Below are 12997 nucleotides of genomic sequence, written 5' to 3' on the forward strand. Positions count from 1 at the left end.
GACTGGCACAGTGTGTTTGTGTGTGTGTGTGTGTGTGTGTGTGTGTGTGTGTGCGATGCTGCCATAGCAACCACTATGAATGCATATTTGTGTGTATATTATGTGGTCTATGAATATATATTAAGTATATGTGTGTGTGTGTGTGTGTGTGTGTGTGTGTGTGTGTGTGTGTGTGTGTGTGTGTGTGTGTGTGTGTACCTGTTGTCAATCGGTCCTTCATTCTATTCGTTAATGTGTGTATTTGTGTGTATACAGTGTGTGTGTTTGTATACTGTTTAGTTTAGTTTATTAGGATCCTCATTAGATACTGCACATGTAGCAGCTACTCTTCCTGGGGTCCACATAAAACATACATACATACACATACATCACCAAGTACAGAACAGTTCTAGACAAGAACATGAAATACAAATAAATAAATACGTAAAATAAAATAAATAATATGAAACCAAGAGTTTTAGATGGATTTAAGGTCAATTTATTGTTAATTACCCATTCTGATACTGAATGTAAAGCCCTGCTTAGAGTCTCAGTGAGCTCACTCGTTGTAGGTGCTGATGTGTAGCGTGTGCAATCATCAGCTTCCATAGTACTTTTAGCTTCTTGTGAAACAAGTGGGAAATAATTTGTGAAAATAGAGACGATACTGTTCATGTGTGTGTACACTGCATGTATGTCTGTACCTGTTAGTGATGGGTCTCTCTCTGATGTGGATGGTGCTAAGCTCCTGGATGCTGTTCCTATGCCCTCCAGTCATGTTGGAGTTGGGCACGTTGAAGCTCTTCCTCTTGTTGCGTCGCGAGCAGCACGACAGGCCTTGGGAGGAGGAGCCAGAGGAGAGGGAGGGGGAGTGAGGCGGATGCTTCACCATGGAAACCTCCAGTAGGCTGGTCTCAAACGTTTGCTCATCCACAAACTCATGATTCTAAGAAAGAGGGGGAGAATGGAATGAGAGAGAGAGAGATAGAGAGACCACATGTTACTTTTGTGGACAAGTTTCGAGACAAAACAATACTCTTCAAATCACATTTTAATGGTCACATATACTTGGTTAATAGATTGTGGGTGTAGCGAAATGCTTGTACTCTTAATTCATGGCTTCTGCTTCTTCATGAACATAGATAACAGCAGTGGATATGTCTCCTATTCTCCACCACAGTCATTGGTAAAGCATTGTTCTTACCGTGGTCTTCTCCAGGCAGTGCAATAGGTGATTGTGGTGCGTATCGAACATGGGATTGGCCTTGCACACCAGCGCCTGGCCTGCTGCCTTTGATGCCTTTTGGGCACAAAAACAAAGATGGGCGCATATTAACACTTGAAACAGACTACAAAACATGTCCTTCCACGGGGTAGACAGGGGACCAACCAACCAGAGCAGGAGACAGAGAGGGACGGGGATAATGCTCTTACAACGTTACTGCAACCTCCTGCTGTGGCACAGGAACATTATGAGAACATTAGGGTCTGTCCATCTCCATTGATCTCCCCCCTCCAAGCTCAATGTCCTCCCATGGTGTTTGATCAATCACTCAATGGTTCAAACTCAGCCTTTCAACAACAACAAAAACATTTCAAGACGTCTGTTGTTGATGTGTATACTGGTAGAGGCCTATTTGCCCTGATGTTAGTGTCTGTCTTTCTGTTTTTCTGTTGGTCAGTGTTGACTCAAGCCTCATTTGACCCACGAGAGCCACCGTAGCCTTTCCATACTGGGCCGGATTCAATGAGACGCAGAGGAATGAACCAAGGGGAATGTCTATAAAATCCTGGTCTTCGGACATGTGGAATTTGGAACTCAGAACTTGGAACTTATGTGTGGGACACCGTCCTCCAATAAGCTTCACTGCGTCACTTTGACTCCGCCCCCGCATGTGGCGTCGGCAGCTGGCTGATGTCATGCATCTCATTCTTCCATGTGATGGCGTTCCATGACGCGTTCTGATGATGTCATACCCATAGTCCTTGCTAAAATGTGGGCAATCCAAAATGCACGTGAGAAAAAAAATAAACACACGGAAATGAAATAGCAGATAAAGGAGAAGAAGAACAAGAACAAGAGCAGAGAAGTAGGGATGAGGGTGGTTGCAGAGGGACCCGTTTCACCATTCGAAGGTGAGGGGAGGCAGTTCTACCCCCCCGCCCCCCACCCCCACCTTGTGGCCAAGCCTCATGGATTGGATGCACTGACACCGGTGAAGAGCGGTAGTATGAGCCCTTCACCCCCAGTTCCATTAGTTGGCACCAGAGCCCCAGTGCAGTCTTGGTGGGGGTGAGAGAGAGAATGAGAGAGAGAGAGAGAGAGAGTGGTGGTGGTCGAGGGTGAATAGTGACGTTAGAGAGGTGGGACACCATGGAAGACGTTAACAGCTCTGAATGAGAGAGAGGGGAAGGGGGCGTCCCCTTGTCCCCATCCCCAAATCTGGTTTTCGGCATGCACTAACCGGCATCTCATGGACCCCCCCCAAAAAAAAAATTTGAAAAAAGATTAAATCAAAAGAACACCACTCGGATCCACGGTTACCTCGTCGATGAGGTCACTCAGCAGCCCGTTGCTTTTATACTGCAAATAAGCGCTAGTCCCTCCACTCTTCCTCGCGGCAATTCTACCAAGCTTGGTTTTCTGTTTGTGAACAAAACCACACATGCATTTAGCCTGCCACTGAAGATGTGCGTGAGTGAGTGTGAGTGTGAGAGTGTGTGAGTGATTGTGCGTGTATGTGTGTGTGTGTGAATGAGTGTGAGTGAGTGAGTGTGTGAGCATAAAAAAACAGAAAGCCATACCACTTCTGAACGCCTCTAGAAACAGCAGAGAGACCCATTGCTCTTGAAAGACTATAAATATGTTCTCCAGTAATACATGTAAATCCCAAGCCTGTAAATCCCACTATCTGACAGTGGCTAGATGAAAACCTTGTATTGCAGCTGTATTCATTCAAGGCCACTCTCTTTTATGGTGAATGTTGGTGAATAAAATAACTTGGTATCCACTATGCACAGACAGGCACATGCATGCACCAGCATTGCCCCCTTATGTGAGATATTTACTGCAGCCCTCATCCTCCACATACGACACCCGTTCTGCCAGTCACATTCTGTTAAAGGTCCACAGAGCACACACATCCCTGGGTCGCTCCTCTTTTCATTTCGCTGCAGCTAGCGACTGGAACGAGCTGCGACAAACACTCAAACGGGACAGTTGTATCGCAATCTCTTCATTCAAAGACTCAATCATGAGCACTCTTCCTGAGAGTTGTGGATGCTTTGTGTGATATATTGTTGTCTCTACCTTCTTGCCCTTTGTGCTGTTGTCTGTGCCCAATAGTGTTTGTACCATGTTTTGTGCTGCTACCATGTTGTGCTGCTGCCATGTTGTGTTGCTACCATGTTGTTGTCATGTTGTTGCTACCATGCTGTGTTGTCATGTGTTGCTGTCATGCTATGTTGTTGTCTTAGGTCTCTCTTTATGTAGTGTTGCGTTGTCTCGTTGTGATGTGTGTTTTGTCCTATATTTTTTAATTTAATTCAAAACATTTTTAAAATATTTTTTATCCCAGCCTCCGTCCCTGAAGGAGGCCTTTTGCCTTTTGGTAGCCAGTAAATAAGTGTTTTTATCTGACTTGTCTAGTGAAATAAAGGTTCAATAGAATAAAATAGAGGAATACAGAGCGAGGTTCAGTAGCACACACACACACAAGCAATCCCTGTATCTCTGTCTAACATCCATGTTTCCAGGCAAACCCCAGAGCTCAGTCATCATCCCTCCGAAATGGAAAAACAGATTGTTGTTCTTGGGAGGGAGCTACTAACTGGATGCTCAACAGGGGCAAGAGTTATTTTCCTTCTCTCCCCCCCCTCTCTCATTCTCTCCTTTTCACCCTCTCCTCCTCTCTCTCATTCTCTCCTTCCCTCTCTCCCCCCTCTCTCTCATTCTCTCCTTCCCTCTCCCCCCTCTCTCTCATTCTCTCCTTCCCTCTCTCCCCCCTCTCTCTCATTCTCTCCTTCCCTCTCCCCCCTCTCTCTCATTCTCTCCTTCCCTCTCCCCCCTCTCTCTCATTCTTTCCTTCCCTCTCTCCCCCCTCTCTCATTCTCTCCTTCCCTCTCCCCCTCTCTCATTCTCTCCTTCCCTCTCCCCCCTCTCTCTCATTCTCTCCTTCCCTCTCCCCTCTCTCTCATTCTCTCCTTCCCTCTCTCCCCCTCTCTCTCATTCTCTCCTTCCCTCCCCCTCTCTCTCATTCTCTCCTTCCCCCCTCTCTCATTCTCTCCTTCCCTCTCTCCCCCCCCTCTCTCATTCTCTCCTTCCCTCTCTCTCCCCTCTCTCTCATTCTCTCCTTCCCTCTCTCCCACCATTCTCTCCTTCTCTCTCTCCCCCTCTCTCTCATTCTCTCCTTCCCTCTCTCCCACCATTCTCTCTCTCTCACTCCCCATCTTTCCCCCCTTTCCTCGTTTCTGTCTGTCTGTCTGTCTGTCTGTCTGTCTGTCTGTCTGTCTGTCTGTCTGTCTGTCTCGAAGTCTACTCCAGTCTACTTTTCAAGTCATTTAACACCTGATTTACTTAACCAAAGACACATCTCAATAAGTGGTCCAGGTAAGTCAAGACACAAGTGTGTGTGTGTGGGGGGCTTTCATATTTTGGTCCTAATGCTCCTCTCTTGTTCTTCAAGCAAGAGGGGAGGTCAATGACATCACAATGGCACCATCAGACCAACTCCTTGAAGTTTGCAGTTGTCTAAAAAACACTATTTTGCTCAAAACATATTTGTTTTACCCTTTAGTGTGTGTACTTTTACTGTATTCATACTTGGGATATCGCTTTTCAAAAGGAAAAGTAATAAAATCACTGGAGGATGTCTTTAAGGGTGAGCGAGTAATCATGAATTATCATGTAATATGATATGTGTGCATTGTGTAGCCCACTCCTTTGCACATAGAGACGTCTCGGTGTTGCTCTAATTATTGATGTGGAAGTCGGGGTGGTCCAGTATGACCATTACGGTTAATATATCAAAGAATCAGCCCCGTGTTACACACACACACACACACACACACACACACACACACACACACACACACACACACACACACACACACACACACACACACACACACACACACACACACACACACACACACACACACACACAAACACTATCCCACATACACACTGAGTTTGTACACACACACACAAACACAAAAGCCGGGTAAACTTCCATGTGCTCTTCAACACACTCTGTGTCTACCCCCCCAACAACTCACTCTCTGCTGTTTCCATTCTCTGCTGGAGTGTGTGTACAGTATGTATCTGTGCATAGCAGCATGTTTGCGAGTTCCATTCCATTCTCGGACACACACAGACATTGGACATTGCCGCAACCACATACAGCTCTGCTGGACTCTGCTCTGCTGGACCCTTCCAGGTCAGGGTTCATGACCTTTATGGCCCAAGACCTATGGTGTCATGGCAAGCGTGAGGGTGGGACATTGTTGGGTACCTTTTGGGCGCGTCTCTTGTCTGCCCGCTGGCTCTGGTGGTAAATGCGGCTGAAGTTGGACACGATGACGGGCACGGGCAGGGCGATGACCAACACACCACTCAGGGAACAGACAGATCCAACGATCTTCCCTACAATGGTCTTAGGAACCATGTCTCCATATCTGTACAGAGAGAGAAAGAGAGAGAGAGAGAGAGAGAGAGAGAGAGAGAGAGAGAGAGAGAGAGAGAGAGAGAGAGAGAGAGAGAGAGAGAGAGAGAGAGAGAGAGAGAGAGAGAGAGAGAGAAGGAGAGAGAGAAGTTAGGACTTAAGGGTGGGGGTTTTATGTACATCCAAAGTGATGACAGGAGCTGGACAATGGTTATTAAATGAATAGAAAATAAGGGACTGTCTTTGGGGGCAGCAACACTGTGAGCATATAGGACCCATCTTCAATCAGAAAACCAACACACTTACTCAACATTGAGTGTGTCATTTTAGAGAACATTCAACCATTTCCTAGTAGGCCATTGTCTTGTCATGGTCATCTTTACCATGCGTCGATTAGAATGAGTAAACTCAGATACAGTACAGTATACAACCACTTGATGGCACTACAGAGCCATCGAGCACCCACCCCTGGCCTGCACATTATACATGATGGAAGACACTGTAGATATTAAATGTTATGATTATGACTTATTTATGACTTATTTTATGTTTGCTGTAGTGTTGGCCTATAATGCATTACCCCGTGGTAAATACTTTTAGGAAATTTCAAAGCGGAAAACTTCTGAAAAGGAAGAACCCAGTTTATTTAAAAGTCCAAAATGACACAGAAAATGCCAAGCACAAACCATCTCTCTGGTGAATGGTCTCTTTGGCCTAGTTTCTTTTCTGCTATATCCTCCTCATTTCCCCCTCCTCCCTCTTTCTTTCCCCCTCTTTAAAAACATGTCTCATTCACTGCATTGTCGGAACTAGAAGCACAAGCATTTCGCTACACTCGCATTAACACCTGCTAACCATGTGTATGTGACAAATAAAATTGGATTTGATTTGAAATGCTAACTAACTAACATGCACACACAGACACACAGATGCATGTTCGCAGGCACACACACACACACACACACACACACACACACACACACACACACACACACACACACACACACACACACACACACACACACACACACACACACACACACACACACACACACACACACACACACACACACACACACTCCCCTGCATGGCCTCCAGAAGCCCTCTCTGTCAGTAAATGTGGTTTCAGTAGTCTCAGGGGTTTCAGTAAATCCCACCACTGTCTGTCTGACCTCCGCTCAGTGAGTCAGCCCACCGATTTACAACCACGGCAACCCCTGGAACCATGGCAACACACCCTCACAGCCGGGCCTGGAGATCTTCAACACACAGAGAGATTCCTGTTTGATGAGTGATGTCTTTACCACACGATCCTGAGGGTCAGTGTCGGCTGCTTTGGATATGAGCTTGAATATGAGTTTGTAAGAGCAGTATACAGTTGAAGTCGGAAGTTTACATACACCTTAAGCTTTTTCACCTTAGTTTTTCACAATTCCTGACATTTAATCCGAGTACAAATTCCCTGTCTTAGGTCAGTTAGGATCACCACTTTATTTTAAGAATGTGAAATGTCAGAATAATAGTAGAGAGAATAATTTATTTTAGCTTTTATTTCTTTCATCACATTCCCACTGGGTCAGAAGTTTACATACAGCCAATTAGTATTTGGTAGCATTGCCTTTAAATTGTTTAACTTGGGTCAAACGTTTCAGGTAGCCTTCCACAAGCTTCCCACAATAAGTTGGGTGAATTTTGGCCCATTCCTCCTGACAGAGCTGGTGTAACCGAGTCAGGTTTGTAGGCCTCCCTGCTCGCACCCGCTTTTTCAGTTCTGCCCACAAATGTTCTGTAGGTTTGAGGTCAGGGCTTTGTGATGGCCACTCCAACATCTTGTCTTTGTTGTCCTTAAGCCCTTTTGCCACAACGTTGGAAGTATGCTTGGGGTCATTGTCCATTTGGAAGACCCATTTGCGACCAAGCTTTAACTTCCTGACTGATGTCTTCTGACCTCAACTGTATGAGCTCAAAGTGTGGTTTGAATAGGAGTATATAGTGGGCCTACTCCCCCTTTAGATACAAGTTGGAGTTTAGATATGAGTTTTAGGTATGGGTTTTAGATATGAGTTTTAGATATGGGTTTTAGATATGGGTTTTAGATATGGGTTTTAGATACGGGTTTTAGATATGAGTTTTAGATATGGATTTTTGGTTTGGGTTTTAGATATGGGTTTTAGATACGGGTTTTAGATATGGGTTTTAGATATGAGTTTTAGATATGAATTTTAGATATGGGTTTTAGATATGGGTATTTGATATGAGTTTCAGATATGGGTTTTAGATATGAGTTTTAGATATGGGTTTTAGATATGGGTTTTATATATAGATATGGGTTTTAGATATAGATATGGGTTTTAGATATGAGTTTTAGATATGGGTTTTAGATATGAGTTTTAGATATGGATTTTTGGTTTGGGTTTTAGATATGGGTTTTAGATACGGGTTTTAGATATGGGTTTTAGATATGAGTTTTAGATATGCGTTTTAGATATGGGTTTTATATATGGGTTTTAGATATGGGTTTTAGATATAGATATGGGTTTTAGATATGAGTTTTAGATATGGGTTTTAGATATGGGTTTTAGATATGGGTTTTTGATATGGGTTTTAGATATGAGTTTTAGATATGGGTTTTAGATATGGGTTATAGATATGGATTTTTGGTTTGGGTTTTAGATGTGGGTATGAGTTTATAACACCCTTATTTTAAATAATATCTGTAACTGTTAGAGTATGAGCTTTAAGTATGAGAATGGGAGTATGAGTTTTAGATACAAGTCTGGTATGAGTTTTAGATATGAGCATGGGTATGAGTTACTTTTAGATATGAGTTATTGGGTATATTGGTATGAGTTTTAGATATGAGTCTGGTATGAGTTTTAGACATGAGCATGGATATGAGTTACTTTTAGATATGAGTTATTGGGTATATTGGTATGAGTTTTAGATATGAGTTATTGGGTATATGGGTATGAGTTTTAGATATGAGTTATTGCGTATATGGGTATGAGTTTTAGATATGAGTTATTTGGTATATGGGTATGAGTTTTAGATATGAGTTATTGGGTATATGGGTATGTGTTTTAGATACGAGTTATTTGGGTATATGGGTATGAGTTTTAGACATGAGCATGGATATGAGTTAGTTTTAGATATGAGTTATTGGGTATATGGGTATGCGTTTTAGATGTGTGTTATTTGGTATATGGGTATGAGTTTTAGATATGAGTTATTGGGTTTATGGGTATGTGTTTTAGATATGAGTTATTGGGTATATGGGTATGAGTTTTAGATATAAGTTATTGGGTATATGGGTATGTGTTTTAGATATGAGTTATTGGGTATATGGGTATGTGTTTTAGATACGAGTTATTTGGGTATATGGGTATGAGTTTTAGACATGAGCATGGATATGAGTTAGTTTTAGATATGAGTTATTGGGTATGCGGGTATGTTATTGGGTATGCGGGTATGTGTTTTAGATATGAGTTCTAGTACAAGTGTATCTCCTTGTGAATGTAATTTAATTACTAAGAAGAGCTGCAGGGCTCATCTTCTCAGCACATGAAAGACTGTACCATAATTACACCCAAACAAAGGAGTAAAATTCTCCCATTACGTTACTGTAATTAACCATGAAGAGAGATAGAAGAAGAGGGAGGGTGGAAAGGAAGAGAGAGAGGGAGGGTAATGGAGAGAGAGAGAGAGAGGGAGGGTAATGGAGAGAGAGAAAGAGAGAGGGAGAGATAGAGAGACAGAGAGAGCGGGAAAGGGGATACCTAGTTAGTTGCACAACCGAATGCATTCAACCGAAATGTGTCTCCCACATTTAACTTAACCCCTCTGAATCAGAGAGGTGCGGTGAGGCTCAGGGAGCAGTTGTTGTTGGGGGTTAACTGACTTGCTCAAGGGTTCTCCCAACACTAGAGAGGGAGAGCAAGATAAAGAGGGATGGAAAGAGAGGGGAGATAGATAGAGAGAGAGGGGAGAGGGACGGAGATATATACTGTGTACAGTATATATATATTTATAGAGAGAGAGAGAGAGAGAGAGAGAGAGAGGGGGGGAGAGAGACTGGAGGGCAGAAGATAGAGGGAGGCATAAATAGAGGAGAGAGCCAACAGCATGGGTACTGTCTGTGTCTGTACCCCCCCCAAATGTCCCTCCTGTCAAGGTGCCACAGTTGCCTTGGACAACCAGAACAGACCGCAGTAGCAGTGTCCTTCCCCTCCCTCCTACTTCTCTCACCCCTCCTCCATCTCTCTGCCTCCTGTGTCTGTACTAAGGTAGCATCCCTCCTGTTCTCTGGCAGCTTGGATTTGTCCTTTCCTTACCACACAATGTATTCTTTAGAGAGACCTTGACCACTCCAGAACACAAGAACTACCAGGGACATGATCGGAGCCAGACAAAGGCCCCTGCCTAAGGTCTAATATGGGCTAATTAGATTTGTATCCATTCTGAATGTGTATCAGCCACCCACTCTGTGATAACATAGCTTTGTACATAATGAATGACTAATGCTTGATTACCTGCTTACAATGAGTCCCCGCTTCTCTGCTTCTCTGCTCTAAGCTCAATGGATGAATCAGATAGGTTCGATATTACAGTGCTATGTGTGTGTGTGTGTGTGTGTGTTGGTTCTAATCTCTCCCCTCTCTCTGCTCTCTGTCTCTCTCTGCTCTCTGTCTCTCTCTGTGCCCTACCTCTCTCTGCTCTCAGTCTCTCTCTGTTCCCTGTCTATCTCTGCTCTCTGTCTCTCTCTGCTCTCTGTCTCTCTCTGTGCCCTATCTCTCTCTGTTCCCTGTCTATCTCTGCTCTCTGTCTCTCTCTGCTCTCTGTCTCTCTCTGTGCCCTATCTCTCTCTGCTCTCTCTCTCTCTGCTATCTGTCTGTCTCTGTTCCCTGTCTCTCTCTGCCGCAATTCAATATGACAGTGTGCCAATTAACCCCGCGACCCTGCCGGTTTTAACGACAGCGCAGTGACAAGTAGACAGGCGGATGGGCGGACAGACGGCCACGCTAACACAGGGGCGACGGATCAGCGCTGCTATGCTCGCTGTGCCAGAGAGGACAGGCTCTAGCCCTTTACCGTTTTCTACCTACAAAAGCTGTTTACTGTCTGAGAGGACAGAGGAGAGAGGATTAGAGGAAAGGAGAAATGGACGACAAGGGGGAGGTGAATGGGACTGGATGGGCTGTGTGCGTGGTGGTGCTTTAATGAGGTAAACACAAAGGAAATCACAGAAAGGTGCCCACACGCACTCTAGTGAAGGGCACTGTCACATTGCGTATGACTCAGAGAAGATAGAGGTAAAGTGTATGAAATTAGAAGAGGTGGACTAATGAGCGCACACACGCGCGCGCGCACACACACACACACACACACACACACACACACACACACACACACACACACACACACACACACACACACACACACACACACACACACACACACACACACACACACACACACACACACACACACACACACACACACACAAAGGCAAGGTCAAGAGTAATCTCCTTCCATTTTCCTGAGTGGTGGGTAAAGGGTGCAGCTCAAGGTTTAGGGCGGAGACGAGGGAGATCACATAATGACACTAATTTTGCTTGTCACCTTGACGACCGCACCCCCCATTACCCACCAATCAGGAGAGGAGACAGTTCATCAGAATATGCCCAATAATGCCCCTGAGAGCTCTCTAAAATAAGACTAGACACGGACTCCAAAGTTAGCTCCCTGTCTCTACAAGGATGGAGTGAGAGAGAGAGAAAGAGAGAGAGCGAACAGTCGTAAGCAGAAGTCAAGGAGAGACAACGACAAACACACTTCCTGCATAGACTAAACCTGGAGCTCAAGTCTAACACCTACCTCATCAACGCCTCCACAACACTACCCACAACTCTCATCTTATCCTCTCCCCAACCTCTCTTTTCATCTCTTCCCCTCTCCTCTCCACTTGTATTTTTCATGCTCTCTCCTCCCTGTAATAGTGTGTGAGGGTGATTTTGCTCGATTTTGTGTGAAAGACAAATCTAGTCCTTCCACTGTTTTATGCAGCTGCACTTTGTTTGATGCTTTTACAGCTGTTATTATATTATGTCTGACCAGTGCAGGACCTTGGCTGACCCACATGTTTTCAGCCGCATCTTTTCACACTGATTGTCGTACAGTTAAGAGTCTATAGCCAGTTAATAGGAGTGGTGCTGGAGTGTTTGATGATGAAGCTGTATTGAGAGAGAGCGAGAGAGCGAGAGAGCGAGAGAGCGAGAGAGCGAGAGAGAGAGAGAGCGAGAGAGAGAGAGAGAGAGAGAGAGAGAGAGAGAGAGAGAGAGAGAGAGAGAGAGAGAGAGAGAGAGAGAGAGAGAGAGAGTGTGGCCCTAACGATGAGAGCCTTATTCAAAGCATGCTCTGTCAAATCAAATCAAATCAAATGTATTTATATAGCCCTTCGTACATCAGCTGATATCTCAAAGTGCTGTACAGAAACCCAGCCTAAAACCCCAAACAGCAAGCAATGCAGGTGTAGAAGCACGGTGACTCAGAAAGAGTTCAGGGCCAGAAAAGTGACCGTTGCATTTAAATAATTACACTAAGGTGCACTGGCACTCAGTCTCTCTATCTCTCTTTTTTTTCTCCCTCTCAGTCTTGCTCTCTCAGCCCTTCTCTTGCTTTTTTTTAACGTAAGTGGGTGATGGCCTTACTTAATACAAAGGAGAGAGAAAAGTTGAGAGAATGACTGCAAGAACAAGTTCCCCTGGAGTCAGATGTTTAAGGTGTAGTGGGATCTGTGACAGTCAGAGAGAGAGAGAGAGTGTGTCGGCTTAACCCAGTGGTCAGGGAGAGAGAAAAAACAAGGGGTTGTTTAAAATTGTGTCGGCTTCATTGGGCAACCAAGCTACTACAAAATGTAGTTAAATTACTAGTTGAAATACGTGCAGTGTGACTACTCCCCAACACAGAGTAAAACGCAGGTAGGCAAACTATGTTGACAGGTAAATAGAAAGCTGATAAATGAAGAGACAGACAGACAGACAGACAGACAGACAGACAGACAGACAGACAGACAGACAGACAGACAGACAGACAGACAGACAGACAGACAGACAGACAGACAGACAGACAGACAGACAAGGAGACATGGCGGGTCCCTTGACTATGCGGTATAAGGTAAAGTGCTGACCAGTATCTGTCATTTTCACTTCCCCTGCCACTGCCCCTACTCTCCTGTTTGTGCTGACAGAGGACCTATACACTTACACACACCTGTCTCTGGAGACCTGGCCGGTCAATACAGTGTGTGTGTGTGTGTGTGTGTGTGTGTGTGTGTGTGTGTGTGTGTGTGTGTGTGT

At 44.6% G+C, this 12997-nt stretch overlaps 1 protein-coding gene across 1 annotated transcript in view; it reads right to left on the reverse strand.

Moving 5' to 3' along the window:
- LOC118392571 (potassium voltage-gated channel subfamily D member 2-like) overlaps window positions 1-12997 on the reverse strand; it is a 166247-nt gene that overhangs the window by 388 nt on the left and 152862 nt on the right. Inside the window, exons 3-5 of the mRNA XM_052460228.1 lie at window positions 5493-5655; window positions 1184-1279; window positions 684-925 (exon numbers count right to left, since the gene is read on the reverse strand). Coding sequence (XP_052316188.1) covers window positions 684-925; window positions 1184-1279; window positions 5493-5655 — 501 coding nt within the window. The remainder of the gene's footprint in view (window positions 1-683; window positions 926-1183; window positions 1280-5492; window positions 5656-12997) is intronic.

The sequence above is a fragment of the Oncorhynchus keta genome, chromosome 13 (assembly GCF_023373465.1).
Source record: "Oncorhynchus keta strain PuntledgeMale-10-30-2019 chromosome 13, Oket_V2, whole genome shotgun sequence".
NCBI classification, from domain to species: domain Eukaryota; kingdom Metazoa; phylum Chordata; class Actinopteri; order Salmoniformes; family Salmonidae; genus Oncorhynchus; species Oncorhynchus keta.